Source organism: Hippocampus guttulatus, chromosome 1, assembly GCF_054856545.1.
Source record: "Hippocampus guttulatus isolate MCC_2025c chromosome 1, RoL_Hgut_1.0, whole genome shotgun sequence".
In the NCBI taxonomy this organism is placed as follows: Eukaryota; Metazoa; Chordata; class Actinopteri; order Syngnathiformes; family Syngnathidae; genus Hippocampus; species Hippocampus guttulatus.
The window spans coordinates 29,883,100-29,898,249 of record NC_141261.1 but is presented as its reverse complement, the minus strand read 5'-3'; the positions used below and the strand labels follow the sequence as shown (position 1 = coordinate 29,898,249).

General features: G+C 41.6%; 1 protein-coding gene across 1 annotated transcript; it reads left to right on the top strand.

Annotated features, from left to right (window-relative positions):
• The first annotated feature begins 1,492 nt into the window (after window positions 1-1,492).
• Window positions 1,493-14,215, top strand: dzip1 (DAZ interacting zinc finger protein 1). Its single transcript, XM_086125550.1, has 20 exons — window positions 1,493-1,599; window positions 1,750-1,884; window positions 2,029-2,622; window positions 3,603-3,687; window positions 3,766-3,881; window positions 3,978-4,017; window positions 4,130-4,239; window positions 4,313-4,429; window positions 4,523-4,585; window positions 4,658-4,786; window positions 6,480-6,528; window positions 6,600-6,650; window positions 6,830-6,889; window positions 8,074-8,237; window positions 8,535-8,733; window positions 8,936-9,098; window positions 9,284-9,654; window positions 11,778-11,899; window positions 11,974-12,151; window positions 13,130-14,215. The coding sequence occupies exons 2-20, from the start codon at window positions 1,882-1,884 to the stop codon at window positions 13,216-13,218; spliced, it is 2,703 nt and encodes a 900-aa protein (XP_085981676.1). The 5' UTR covers window positions 1,493-1,599; window positions 1,750-1,881; the 3' UTR covers window positions 13,219-14,215.
• The last annotated feature ends 935 nt before the right edge of the window (window positions 14,216-15,150 follow it).

The window sequence follows — 15,150 nt, the reverse complement described above, 5'->3', positions numbered from 1 at the left end:
TCAAATAACTTGTTTTTCAAAAAATATAATTCATTGGCAAGTTAAATGTTTTTTTTATATATGTTCAAGTGCAGTTTACAGATATTGGTGCGCCATTACAATTGCAGCGAGAATTATCACTAACTGCCGAATTCCACAGAAAAGACAGCATAGAGACCGAAGACATTCGCGTAATAGAAACGTCATAGAAACAAACATTTATACTTATTCATACTTATGGACATTTTAGAGTCGTTAATGAACGTGCATGTTTTTGGTATGTGTGAAGAGATGTCGCCGTGGAAAAACAATGCAAGCAGGAAAAAGAAGTTAAATCAAATGCCTCGAATTTCGTTCAGCTCGGAAACGTGTTGCAACGTAAAAGGAGAAAGTTGACGATAAGAAATGAAAGTCATACAAAGACAAAGGCGAGTCGTATCAGAGGGTTAAAAAAACGACAGAACTTGTCATTACATGTAAATTGTTTTACTTTGAAGGTACTGGGAAAAATTGGGACTTTTTCAAAGTTATCCCCGTAATTATCCGTGGACAAATCGATGCAAAACACGCATTTTTATGTGCATTAATCGCAAATATTAGCAAAAGCAATGAAAAATAAAAATCACACGAATTGTCTCAGAGATTGAAAAAAAACACATCATAAAATTTTACTTTGACGGGACCGGAAGTGTCATGAATAATTCCACGTTATCCTAAAGGGGAAATGTTGCAAAAGACGGCGATTGTAATTTGTGTCCCCATCCCAAGTGCGGACATTTTGGGGAAATATTCACGCTTTTAACCAGTTAAATTATTTTAAAACCAAAACAGCATGTACTCCATCTACCCAACTCCTGTACCTCTGTTCATGTCCCAACAACACGCAGGCACACACACAAACGAAGCAGGTTGGAAGAAAATGAGAACAATATAACAGTAACTGTGAAAGTCTTTGTTTATATAAACGAGTAACCACGCGAAGATTTACGACACCGAATTCAATGAATGATTCTTAGACGATAAACTTTCCCCACTCATACTTCTTACAACAATAATGATAAAAATGCTATTTTACTATAAAACTCTAAACATGTTCAATTTTAATTATTAATTCCATACTCAATTAATCGGATTTACTTTGAAGATACCGGATGTTAATCCGTGAGTCACCCCGAAATTCTTTGGGTCATTGCAGGCAGAAAACTTTCCCAAAGTCCTTCACATCTTCATTAACGTCGATTATCACGACAGTAAGTGTATTTTTCTTTTACGAATAGCTCAGCGGTAAATGTTTAAATAAACCTCTCCACGGTCGCCGCGGCAAAAATCATTTTAATGGTCTTTTTTTCGTGCAAACAAACAAAACAAATCTCCGTTAGAAAGAAAAAAAAATCCCGTCGGAATTTTACGTGCGCGGGGGATAAAACAACACGTTATGCGCTTCGTGGTACCTTACAACATTACTGGCGCTCCTCAGACAAGTTTAAACAAGCACGCTATTGTTCATCCTGAAGTCAAGCGAGCGCCAAATCCATCGTAGAATGTATTGTTCGTGGAATTAGCGGTCCGAGCTCAACAAATCCGACGACCATTTTTGACAACTGTCCTCGCGCTTTGCAGGTAAGCTAGCTGTTGCTGACGTAAATGGTGGAATTTCACATCTTTGCGAAGCATTAATTCTCTCCCATAGGACGCAGTCCAACCGCTGCTGGTGCTGGGGAAACATTGATCTGATTGCCTGCAGTGTTTTGACAACATTTCTCTCTCAAGGGAAGCTCGTTTCTGTTTCCACGGCAACGCGGCTTCGGCGTTTGTCCTCGTGTCTACGGGAAGGCGGAACCACAGAGAAACCACGGCTCCTCGATTCGCGATCCCCCTGTGGGAGTCCTTGATGATTCTGAGATGGTAAGGAGAGCTCGCCTGGAGCAGGTAGATTAGAATTCCCTTGAAAATGCTATCGTCGAAATTATGGGTTACCTCATGTCGTGTGATGGGAATTGTTTGCATGTCTAGCCAGTTGTAAACGGCGTGGTTCATTGTCTGTTTCAGCCATTTCAGGACGGAGTCTACTACCCCTACAGCAGTGACACCCAGGGGAATCATTCATCAGCAGGGATCCCATCCCTGCTGAACTCCCCACTCAGCCAGCACTCTGTAAAGATCCACTCTGCACCAGGCATGGCTCCATCCGGTGCGCCACCCACCATTCTGCCTTTCAGGTTCCGCCAGCGTAGGGAGAGCGTAGACTGGCGGCGAATTCACGCTGTAGATATTGATCTGGTGATTAGCCAGCTAGATGTGGATGTCCTCCAGGAGCACATAAGCACCGTAACCTTCTGCAGCTTGGATGGGGAGCGGTGTCAACGCTGTCAGAGCCCTGTGGACCGAGCGCTCATCAAGATCCTCCAGTTGGCCCAGCTCACAGTCGAATGGCTCCTCCACTGTCAGGAATGTCTCACGCTCAATCTGCAAGCAGCGGAGGAGAGGCTGGCGAGCACCAACATGCAGCAGGAGCAGCTACTGGCTCAGTTGAAGAAGCAGGAGGAGAGCATGACGGCGATGACGGCCGAGCTCAAGAACAGGAGGAAGATCATACGCAAACAGCAAACCCTATTTGCCCCACAAATCACCAACAGTCAAAAGGTACTGCTGACATACTAAATTTAAATTCTCTGTTAAGCCTCATTTTAAGAGTGTTCGGCTTATTTGAAGCAACAACTACCTTTGTCATTCCCTCCCTAACATAATTCACCAAAAATGAGAGCCTAGCTTACACCATCTTTGTGATTGTATTTGAATTTGAGAATATCCATCGACTATGTTGTTTGGGAATGGTTAACGTAAGCTTTGTTTTTGGACAGAAAGTGGGATCTTTTCAGTTGGCCAGCAGATGGTGGGTTCAGTTTAGTGTTTAATCCACTTACAAAGGGGTGCCGAGTGGTATTGAACCACACAAATAATTACTGTAGTTTCTTTCCCCTGACCATTCTATGTATTTGTTATTGAAACAAACACCAAATACATACTTTAGTACATAATATATAGCAGAGTGCATTAGTTTTCCAACAGGATATTGATATCACAATTTTAAAAATGTTCCCATTTCTTAAGTACTTTGGCTGCCTCTGACCTGGCCAAGCAGTTGCCCAGGTGACAGATAGTGTGTGTCAAGACAATCTGTGGTTGCTAGGTGTGCACAAGCAGCTCACCCACAGTTGCTGCTGAATAATTAATAGAGCCATGTTTCCCAACCTTTATTGAGACAAGGCACCCGTTTTCTATTAAGAAAGAATCTCACTCATTGCCCATCACCAAACAAAACTGAAAAAATGATCTCGTCTCAAGTTACTTACCAATTGACGTACCTATCTGTACTTATTCTGTTGTATGAATGGCAACAGATGGATACTGTATAAACATTAAATGCCTCTTCTGCCATGTAATTGAAGATAACTCAATCAATTTACCTGTCACTAGTATAAATTGATGAGCAAAGATAAATTGGTCATGTAAAATAATTTGCTGAGAAATTAAGCGAAATTGGGTAATAGTGATGCACCAGACTTCAATATATTGAAGTTCTATTTTTCTTTATTCACACACCTGCATTTATTGTGTTTTAGTGCACATTTTGTAAAAAGAAGTTCCTCACCACTTCATTTCTTCAGAGTCACATGCAGCGGCGCCACCCTGATGAGAATGATATGCGTAAGTCACATCTAAATCCTATGAATACCTTGGTGCATGTGAAGACTTATGCGTGCTGTGATTACCGTTTTATGCCAGAGTTACAATTAAACAGTGAGGAGAAATCTCAGATCAAAACCCTGAAATTGGAGATGAGTAGTCTGAAGGAGCAGATTGTTCAACAGCAACAAACATTGGAATCCAAAACAGCTGAGGTAAGAGGGCATAAAACATTGCAGTGTGCGATATCGGGAGAAAAAAATCATTTCAGGACTACGTGACAAACTTCCCGCAATTGTTGTTCTCCACAGAATCAAAAGCTGCAGCGACACATAGAAGAGAGCGAGCTACGTGAGTCCGCTAGCAATATGGCAATTTAGGATGGTGATGATCATATTTTGTGAGAATTGAATACTGTATACTATATGTATATTGAATGTGTGTGTGTATGACATTTTTTCAGAGATGCGAGAGAGCGAGAAGAAATCTCAGATTGAAAGCCTCAAATTGGAGATAAAAAATTTGAAGGATCTTATTCAACACCAACACATTACACAAGCAAGATCAGCAGAGGCAAGAAGAAACATTTCATGGATTTTCTTCTCCCCATTCGGCAACTGTTTCATGTCAGTTTTTGCAATTCCAGGACGAAAAGCAGCAGTTCAAGGACAAAGACCTGCTAAAAGAACTTGACCATTTTAAAGCAGTGGAGATGGTGCAGATACAAGCCATTCAAAAGCTGGAGCATCAACAGAAGCAGCAGGTAAAAAAAACAAACCAAACATTTTATATCCAGCATGAGAATAATGTTGATTTTTACCGCAAACTAATATTTTTTTAAATTATTCTCTTTTAGGACAAAAAATGGGAGTCCAGGCTGGGGAAAATCAAAACTCTTCATGAGTCAGAAAAGAGCGATGTACAGTATATCTTTTTTGTTTTTTCCCCACAACATTTTAAACGAGTCCTGAGACAAGCATTCACCTTCCAGTTGCAGAAAGAATTGAACAGATTGCAGACGACCATGTTGGAGCACCAAGAGCACAGCAAGAGGCAGCTGCAGGAGATGCGAAGGAAGCTGCAAGAGAAGGAGCAAACCATCCAGGATCAGAGGGAGCAGGTTAGTGCAGTTTCATATTAATCAATGTCCACTGTGAGTGCTAAGGCGGAAGCTGAGTGGAAGCACAGAGCTTGTTCAGGATATCCTGTATTTGCTGCATGAGCTGAGTGATATGATGATGATACTGTACACTGCACAGGGAACGTAATCTAGGGGAAGCTGATACTTTTCCTGGAATAGTTCCATTCCAAAAAGTATGCATACACACCACAGCGACCACAACATTAGGCACACAAAACTGATCCAATTCAAGTTATGCCTTCACAGTTACTGTTTGGCAATGCTTAATTTTGGTCCATATTGTCAGAAAGGTGTTCATTTTGCAAGAGCCACATTTAATCATCCAATTGAGCTCAAAATTATTCAGACCTAACCCTAGCCATCTTTTGATTTAAAATGCACTCTTATTTTGTGAATAGGTATGTTAGTAAGAAATAACACAATGCTGGCCTTTCGTGTCAATTTTTAGTTGATTAAAACACTCAGAGCCGAATTCATTAAAAGAATCCATGGCTTTTGCGTGACGCTGACCAGTGAAAATGGGGCAAACAAGATAGCATCGAATTCACAAAGCACACTCAGATGGTGAAATGAGTCACCAACTCTAATACCGAGCAGAAAGCCTCTTGGTGCACCGGTGGCATTTGTGCATATTTAAATGAGGTAAGTGGTGGAGAAATGGCCCAGTTTTATCCAAATAAGCCTCATTGATAATCAACGTGTAATTCACTAACACCAATGCTAACAGTCACACAAGGCCTACAGAAAGCTGATGTCAAATGGGCGCTACTCAGTGGAAGCCTCTTTTCGCGAGGGCCCGCATTGCGAGAGCAATGTGAAGGAACACTGATATACACGAGACATGTTGACCTGTTGACCAAATAAAAGTCCTGTTCGCACTTCCTCAGTCAGGGCCCTAAGCTCGCATTCTGATAATTTCATCTTTCTGTCATAATACTAAACGTGTGTTATGGTAATAACAATAATAATAAGAGCCTAATCCATTTTATTGAAAGCCACTCTTTTGGCACTCAAGGACACCATACAATGCTGCACTGCATTTAATAAAAGAACAATAAAAATCAGAATGAGAGAATTACATTAACATTTTTTAAATGAAACTGAAAGGGACATATCAAAATGACAGGTTGAGTAGGCAGTTTTAAACAGGTGTGTTTTGAGTTGTGATGTGAATTAAATGAAAGAGTTTTGTTCTGCCACGGCATTCTTGGTCTAAGCCTACATTTATACTTTCCCCAGTGTGCAGTCAGGGAGTGAAAACAGGCGCAAACTGCACTCACCTGTCAAGGTTTGTGAGCGCGCTTGCGCTGGTATGTCATTCGCACAGTATCCATTGTCAATAGGACGTTGTGATGGAGTAGACTGTGGGGGCAAATGAGGAGCAAGTAAAGGTGCCTTCAGAGTTCACAGGATTTTTTAGAATCATACAGTTTTTTTCCCACAATTCTATTGTTCAAAATATGACTAAATGAGACTGTTGCAATTCATTTCCAACCATAAAATACCCTGCCAACTCATAAAAAAAAAAAACAAACACTTTATTCTCTTGTATTTTTGGATCTGCACGTGTACGTATTAATGTTGCTCGTGAGTGGTAGTAATAGATTTAACCAGATTGAAAATGTGTTCATGCCGTATGTATCATAATGTTTTTACTCTGTTCATCATGCAGATACTGAATACATCTTCAAATCCACCCGCTAAAGTACTGAAAGTACCAGGTAAAGATTTTCCTGTGGACTATTTCCTCATCAGGAAACCACCAGTGTGATCCTCATTGTCTGTTTTCCAGTGTTAGTAAATGCACCAGCTCCAGAACCAAAACCAAAGAAAGTTGTACTTGGTGAGTCCTCAATTTGAACTGTGACGTAAACATGAACTCCCAGAGAGTCTGAGCATGGGCTATATCGCATGCTGGATTATTGAGGAAATGCACCCATTTTGCACCTGTCCCTCTTCACTTATCACCCCTATTTTATGTCCCTTACAATGCCCTATGAACCTCATGTGCTGCTCTATTAGAGGAGCTCATCTCTCTTGCTCAGCTGGATCCAATTCAAGAGCTGTCAGAAGAGGAGGAAGGTAAAATAGAACATGAAACTGTTGCAGAGTTGGCCGACTGCATGTTGTTTGCATGGATCATCTTCAGCATCAGTCTGTTGAGCAGCCATTTTCTCACACTTTGTTGTGACTGAGACCATCGTTTGTTTTGTTCATGTATTTTTTTAGTTTTCCCCGACCACCCTGAGACCTTAAAAGTCAGACACTGAGGGTTACATAAACAGAAAGCCAGAGCTGCCAACTGTTTTGGATTGTCCGTATTTTGTTGGGGGAAATCACTGAACACTAACTTCTTACGCCCGGAACACTGATTGCTACGAATATTTTCAAAAATCTTTGGTCACATAATTGCTCAAACAAGTTGAAAGTGAGCAGAAGGAGCTCATGGATAATTGCGATTGCGTCTGTTTGACAATATATCAATTCCTAATGCGTCATTGTTTTATCGTTCGGGTCCAGTGATGTAGTGCGCAGAAGAAGCTAGCAGAAGAGTCCGACATTAGCCAAAACCTTTTTCAGGATAACCCACAGACTTATATTCGAATGGACGAACAATGCAGCTTTCTCAGCGTCTGAAGAAGTGAAGCCACCGGCGGCCATCTTAAATTGCCACTCGCCAAGTCCATTCATATATAAGTCCATAGGTTAACCCCAATCATATCAGCAGCAAGGAACAAGAGCGATGAACAATGCCATGATTAATACTTGTATATCTATATTAAAAGTGCATTTCCATTGGTTGGCAGTTTTGTAGAGTGTTTTGGACATGCTCGATCACCTTCGTGAATTAGCAAGTCCATGGTTGTTGTTGCTTTTATGGACTTCATTTATCACGGGTTACTGCTCCTCCTTGTGGAACATGGCATTCCCCACTATGTTACCGTATATCAATTCAAGTCAACTTTATTTAACAACGTTATTGTCAAATGTGCTGTACGTGTAACATACAGCACATATTACATTTCTTCCCTCTCAAGACAAGATGCAACAAGAATCCATTCAAAACAAACAACACTAAGAACTCGTGGTCAGAAAAACAGAAAGCACTTCTTCTGTCTACTTACACACCTATGAACACTTCCTAAATAAATAGGCATGTGACCAGATAGAAAGGCGACATCTAACGGTCATCTTGGTAACCTACATGCAAGTGCATGATATGACCTTCGCAACTGTTAAGAAATGTGCTATTCAATCTTATACAGACTTGACCACCATCCCTGAGAAGAGGCCGGTGGAGAAAAAGCTTGAACCTCGTCCAGAGAAGAAACTCCGGGTGTCCGTCAAAAGGAACCCCAACAAGACTGAAATCAAGCAACATCTCGAGCAGCTTGTAATGACAAAGCTGGAGAGACTGGGAGTCAAGCCAGTAAGCTACTGCCCGCCTAGCAGAACTGTGCACAACCTATTTGTAGCGTCCCTGGCTGACTGACGGTTGGACTCTTTTACTGATGGTTCAAAAAGCTTAAATTTCACACAGCGCCAGAGCTACGAATGAAAAGAAAAAATAAATATTAAGATTCTCCGACTTGATAGAGTGCAAACGATGAAAGATAAAATCTATCAATGTTTTACCAGCTTGACCATGCAATAATATTACTCAACTATATAAGCATAAAGTGGCAAAACAGCCAGTGTGTTAGTTTTGATCCTTTCATGTTCTCAGGATCAGAGAAAACTGAAGACCAAAGAGCTCAGGTCCATTCTTGCTGATATACACACAAAGCAACAGAGCCTTGCAAAGAAGTTTCCGGACTATTGGCACCATCGTGCGGACATAACGAACACATTGGAGCGGAAGTTGGGCTTGAAGAGGAAGGACAGCAATCTCCAGTCTCCAGACAAATCCAAACACTCTGTTCAGGGTAGGATCAATTCATTGAGCAACCCGCTTAGTAAATGACATCATCTGGCTTAATTCAGCTCTCTTTTTAGCAATCACAGTCACACCATGAGTCAGTCTGTGCAAGATTGTTTCTGCCACACAGACAAATGAAAGCTTTAAGTTGGTGTCAGCGGCTAAGCTGCTTTTAGGGCGGACGTCATCTGCGTTCCTCTCCTGTGTAGTGTTGCAGACGCGTCCTCGATCCAGCAGTCTACCCTCCAGAGCATCGCGGGGCACTTCTGAAGCTTTTGCCCGACAAGCCAAGACCCCCCAACCTGCACCAAGAGTCAGGATCTCTATCCAACCAAAGACGTCGACACCCAGCCGCAAAGTTGTTCAACTCAAGTAAATCAACTTATTTAATAAAGCAGAATGGAAAGCTCCAAATGATCATCGTTGTGTAATAATTTAGCAACCTTTATTCCAATGCGTCTGCATGCTTGTTTGTTGATGGTGATATAGCCAAAATTACTTTAATATTAATGTTGACGTGAGTGTTAACTTTAAAAGAGACTTTGCTTCTGCCTTAGGACGCCGCCTTTCAGTTCTTTTGTGGATTCAGGAGACGAGGATACAGACATGGAGGACACTGAGTCTCCTCAACACCAACGGGGCAAAACTTCACAAGCCAGAATAAATAAGGAGGAAGCAGTTCAAATCAGTGCAAGAAAATCCAATTTGATCCAGACGAGACCGGCTGCGGCTGTGCTCGCATCCTCCAAAAGCCACCTCGCTGGTGACGCGACCAAGACAGCGGTCATGAAATTAGAGAATGGCAATGATGACGAGGACGATGAGGATGAGTTGTCGGATGTCAGTGAGCTACAAGAGATTGACTCCAGGCAGCTCCAGAGTTTCAAAGACCAGAATGGCAATGTGGAAAAGACAAACTTTGCGAAAGGTAAGCTGCTGTAATGTTTTTTCAAACAACTCAAATCCAGTGAAGTTGAGACGTTGTGTAAAACATAAATAAAAAAATGAATACAATTATTTGCAAAGTAATGGCCAAAATGATACATTATGTTTTTACAAATATTGTCTCATTTGGAATTTTGATGCCTGCAACATATTCCAAAAAAGATGGGAGTTGGGTACCAAAAGACTGGGAAACTTGTGGAATTCTCACTCAACGCCTGTTTGGAACATTGCACAGGTGAAAAAGTTAATTGGATAGGGCTGATTGTCATAATTGGGTATAAAAAGAGCATTACCACAAGGCTCATTTGTTCACAAGCAAAGATGGGGTCAGGTTCACCACTTTGGGAACAATCGTGTGAGCAAACAGTCCGACGGTTTAAGAACAATTTTCAACGTACAATTGCAAGGACTTTATACACGTAAACGGCAAGGCTGAAAACCAACATTGAATGCCGGGCTTGTTATACCTCAGATGTGGTGGTTTCTTAAAAATCAAACTACATGTACAAAATCAGGCCAGGGAGGGATGATTTTTTTATTTCACAGAATAGTTTACTAATGTCAGGTTTATACTGACAGTTTTAGCAAATAGGTGGGCATTTGACCCAATTTTGCCGATCCATCATTCGGCACCAGTCCGTCATCTTCAGTCCGTCAATTTTTTTCAACCCAATCCAACTGGTAATCATCAGTCAGTCATGTGATAATAACCACGCTTCTATCATTACTTCTGTCTCTAAATTTCAACGGTCCGCCTGTCCCTCCATCAACTGCGAGTCAGTCAGTCCCTCAGTTAGTTACTGCCCCAAAAGATGAAAAATCCAGTCTGATTAAAATGGTATATGGAATGCACTGTAATTGTACTGTACCTAAATCACACAGTGATTGCCCAAAGAGCTACACACACACACACACACACACTTCAACTTCTTTTTCTTCTTGACCTTCTTCTCCTCCTCATTCATCTTGATTCATTGGCAAATACAGTTCTTTGGTGCATAGCGCTACCTAGTGTACAGGAAGCGCAATTGTGTTTCCATATATAGTAAATAGAAGCAACACTGCCCCGCAAAAAAAGTACAAAGATTGTAGATTTGTGTTCTCATAGCAAAGTAAAGTGACATCATCTGGTTCTGCTACCTTAGCCAATCACAACTGGCCATTGCTGTCCCCGCAGAGATCCTATTTAACACAGGAGCACTCAGTCTCACACATATAGTCCTTTTCTACATAAAAAAGTCGGTGCTCATTCGCCGCCAGTGCTGTGCTTAGTAGGTACTGAATTCATTCTTACAAAGAACATGTTTGATTTTCCACCAGCAAAGAGCCAAGTAGGAGCTATGTCATTACGTCATTGTAAAGCGTCCAAAAGTCACTGCTTAAGTAGATGTTTACCTCAGACCGCCTGCGCTATTAATAATAATAATAATACTGCACTTTTTATAAGAAAATTATTATTAGTCTCGCAATGGAGAAATTCCCAATTCACAGCAGCAAAGTTATGAAAGGAAGAAGTAGAACAACAAAATATAGGAGCTGCTGGAAAGGCAGCCACTCTCGCGGCGCCATATTGAAGTCAAAATAACAAAAATAACACAACACAACACATAGGACACAGACAGTCGTGCAATCGTCGGCATCTGCTCGGCAACTTAGCATAGCATTGATTATACTTGTCTTGTACATAGTATATAACAGTCATGGACATGCAATCAGAAAATGCTTAGATCTTTTTCAGAGGTGGAAAAAGAAAGAACTGGTGCTAACCCGGGCACTCGCCAGTAACGAACACGAGCACAAGTGCGGCGGAAAAGGGGCAATGTGTAATAAATGCAGTCCTTTCTAAGAAGTCCCCACGAACAAGCCCATGAGACAGACGTGGCGTGTATCGTCACTCGTCAGCAAACCGGGCGTCCGTCAGTGACAGACTGACAAACTTCAAGTCAGTACTGACAAAATGCTGCCCTGTGTTGGCATACGGAACAAAAAGTGATGTTTTGGGGCTACTGTAAGAAACACCTGAATAATAACAAAAATATGTGGTTCATCCAGAAATGGTTACTGTTACGTTGATGTCATTTGTGGCTATTTCTTTTCTTCTTTTAGAAAACAAAGTCATTGACCTGGCCCGAAAAATTGAGAGTCAGATTGCAAATAAAGTGACGAAGAAACCAGTCGGGGGCGTGAGCATCTTGCCAAAGACCAATGATGAGGTCCAGGAATTCTTGGTGAGACTGACGGTGAAGACAAATATTGGGTAATTGATGATTTAGAGAGTGTTAATGTTGAAATATGTGCACAGTCCTCAGATCTGGAGGAGAGCAGCGAAGATGGCGATTCCTCTTTTGAGGAAGGACGAGGAAAGTTGAAGCCGCCTCGTAACTCTGGAACAACAATGAGGAGCCAGGACTCAGTTAGCACGAGTGTGTGGGACTCCTCCACAGGAAAAGACACTTCCTTGGGAAAGGCTCCCAGATCAGGTCAGTGCCTGCCCCTAGAAAAAATAAGAGCAGCCGTGACATAGTGGTTGAAAATGAAATAAAAATCAGACATTGCTTTTGTTTGATCATTTTCAAAAACTAATTCATGAAACTTGCCTGGACAAAAATGATGGATATTTGGCTGCACAACCTTTCGAGTTAATCACTGCATTCATCGGTTTTTCGAACTCTCAGTGAGGCTTCTGCACCCACTCAGCAGGTAGTTTGGCAGAGTCTTCATGAGCAAACTGTCTACCTGTAGTTCAGTCAGTAACGTCACAAGTCAGTCTAACAACATTGAGGTTGGAATGATGCTAGACTGACCAAACCGACCTGGAAGTGCAGATCTGGCAACACTTTTGCGTTGTTTTTTTATGTGCCCTGACGGGCTCGATACTGGAACAGATGAATGGCATTCGAGTGAATTTCAACGGAGAGAATTCATGTCATATGTGACTGAATTCACTTTCAAGCTTGGTCACGGAACAAATTCAACTGACTTATGCCCGCACTGTCCATCTTTATGATAAACATGGCAATGCTTATTCAGTGCGGCCCGGTAGTCCAGTGGTTAGCACGTCGACTTCACAGTGCGGAGGTACCGGGTTCAATTCCAGCTCCGGCCTCCCTGTGTGGAGTTTGCATGTTCTCCCCGGGCCTGCGTGGGTTTTCTCCGGGTACTCCGGTTTCCTCCCACGTTCCAAAAACATGCATGGCAGGCTGATTGAACACACTAAATTGTCCCTAGGTGTGAGTGTGAGCGCGCTTGGTTGTTCGTCTCTGTGTGCCCTGCGATTGGCTGGCAACCGGTTCAGGGTGTCCCCCGCCTACTGCCCAAAGACGGCTGGGATAGGCTCCAGCACCCCCCGCGACCCTAGTGAGGATTAAGCGGTTCGGAAAATGGATGGATGGATGGATGTTTATTCAGTCACCCAAGCTAAAGAGAAAAACATGTTTTTTTTGTCCTGTGCGTGTCAGGTTTGACTGAAGCTGGAACTGGGAGCACCTTGAAGAGCAGTCTGTGTTACCTCAGCGACATCTGTGACTCAGAGGATTTTAACAATTAGCACAAATTACACTCTTGCTCATCAGACAGTAGAGAAGCTTCTGGTAGGCTGCAGAAGCAGCCGCAAACAAGAAAGACGCCCCCTTGTGTAGGCTATAGCCACGCCCACAACAGTGGACAAACAAAACCCGGAACCTGAAATCCATACATGGAAAACGAACTCAGCAAAACCGTGTATGTTAGCAAAGCGTAGCATTTTCAATATCACCTCATCCCTGTGCAAAGTCTTTTGTATACAGTATATTTTCCAATGTTCCTTTTCAGATTTTCATATATCTGGTACACATTCAGTGCTGAGCAAAATTATTAAACCACGTGTCATAAAATATCAAGAGAGAAGCAATATTTTAGAAATCTCTCAAAAGTATGTTTACAGTGAAAACTATGATTAGATTTTCTATTTTAAACAGGAATGAGTCGTGTGACATTCAACCACTCAAGCTGTTAAGTTCTGCTCAAGAACAAATACTAATGTGCTTTTCAGTTTTTTCGCTTTCTTTGCATAAAGCGTATTCGTGTATAACCTTTTTGTAATATTCTATCATTAATAATTATTCGTAATGATATTGGTGATATTATGAATCATCCGAGTTACAGAGCTTCTGCATACTGATAAACCATTACAAATATTTATACCGTAAATACCTCACACTGGGCAATGTGTGGTGGCGTAATACAGTTGTTGAGCACTTTGTGTGACATCACTTGTTTATAATTCTTCATTAAATTAGTATTTTTCTATAGAGAATATTTTTACAATATGTATCGATCGACTGAGGAGTACACGTCTGTTAAAAAACCTAAAACTGTTACAAGAACTTTGGCTGTTGTTTTTCATGTACCTTCCATCTGCCATGTTTTCTTGGTGAAAAGGCAAAACATTTCTGAATTCTCTGACTGTTTGTTCCCCTTGTCTGTGCAACTGAATTTCCAACAAAGTTCAATGTTCCCAAGCAGCGTGTGATCTCACATAAAGATCCTTTTGGAAGCAATTGTTACATTGTGGAGAAGACTTTATTTATTGGGCACTTATCAAATCAACCGCATCTGTAATAAAGTGTTGGACATAAAAAGAAATGAATAATTGTAAAACAGAAAACAAAAGTGCTCCTAATATTCGGAACAATAATACCAACAATATTCCTTTGTAAGAAAAATATAAAAATCAAATCTTGAAAGCCTAATACCAGTCAGCGGCATCCAATTCCTGCTGCAGTGCCCTCTGCCTACCTTTTGTCATCATGCTTTCCCCAAGGATACTAAAAGACTCTACGACTACTTAAAAATGCAAGAACTGGTCTTGGCCGTTCCAAACCACTAAGAGGCGCTATAAATACATCACATGAAATTTCAACACCGATCTGTTGCTCTTACTGCAAAAAAAGTCTACAACAAACCACTTCAGCATCATGAAAATGATCTTGGCGAGCTAGGCTTGACATAGAACGGTGACGTGAATGTGGTTATGATGAGAGTTTGTGTGTGCAACACTGATCAGATCAAATCACTAAAGGCCTCTTTGGCCTCTGTTCCAAAGGGGAAGGAAGATGGTGAGACCAACGAAGCGACTGCTAACCTGAACATGCATATACAGGTCACAGCAGGTTTCCACAAAGAGCCGGAGGGGGGGCAAAGGAACCGGCTGTGTTTGGTTTGCAGCAACCATGTCCAGACGGAACAAAATGAAGGCTTGTGGGTTGTGCTGGAGCTTGGCGATGTTGACGATTGGCCAATCCCTGTACATCTTTTTGTTTTGCTAGCTGCAGGAAAAGGAAAATGGCTTTGGTGAGGGCAGTTAGAAAAAAACAAAATTGAGCTTCCCTCACAGTTGCGCAATGTTGGAGACAGATGTTTTCGTTTCTGCGTTTACCCGCAACAAGACCTGAGCGAAGATGTCCCCGAGAAGAGAAAGAATGTCCTCATTTTGATTTCA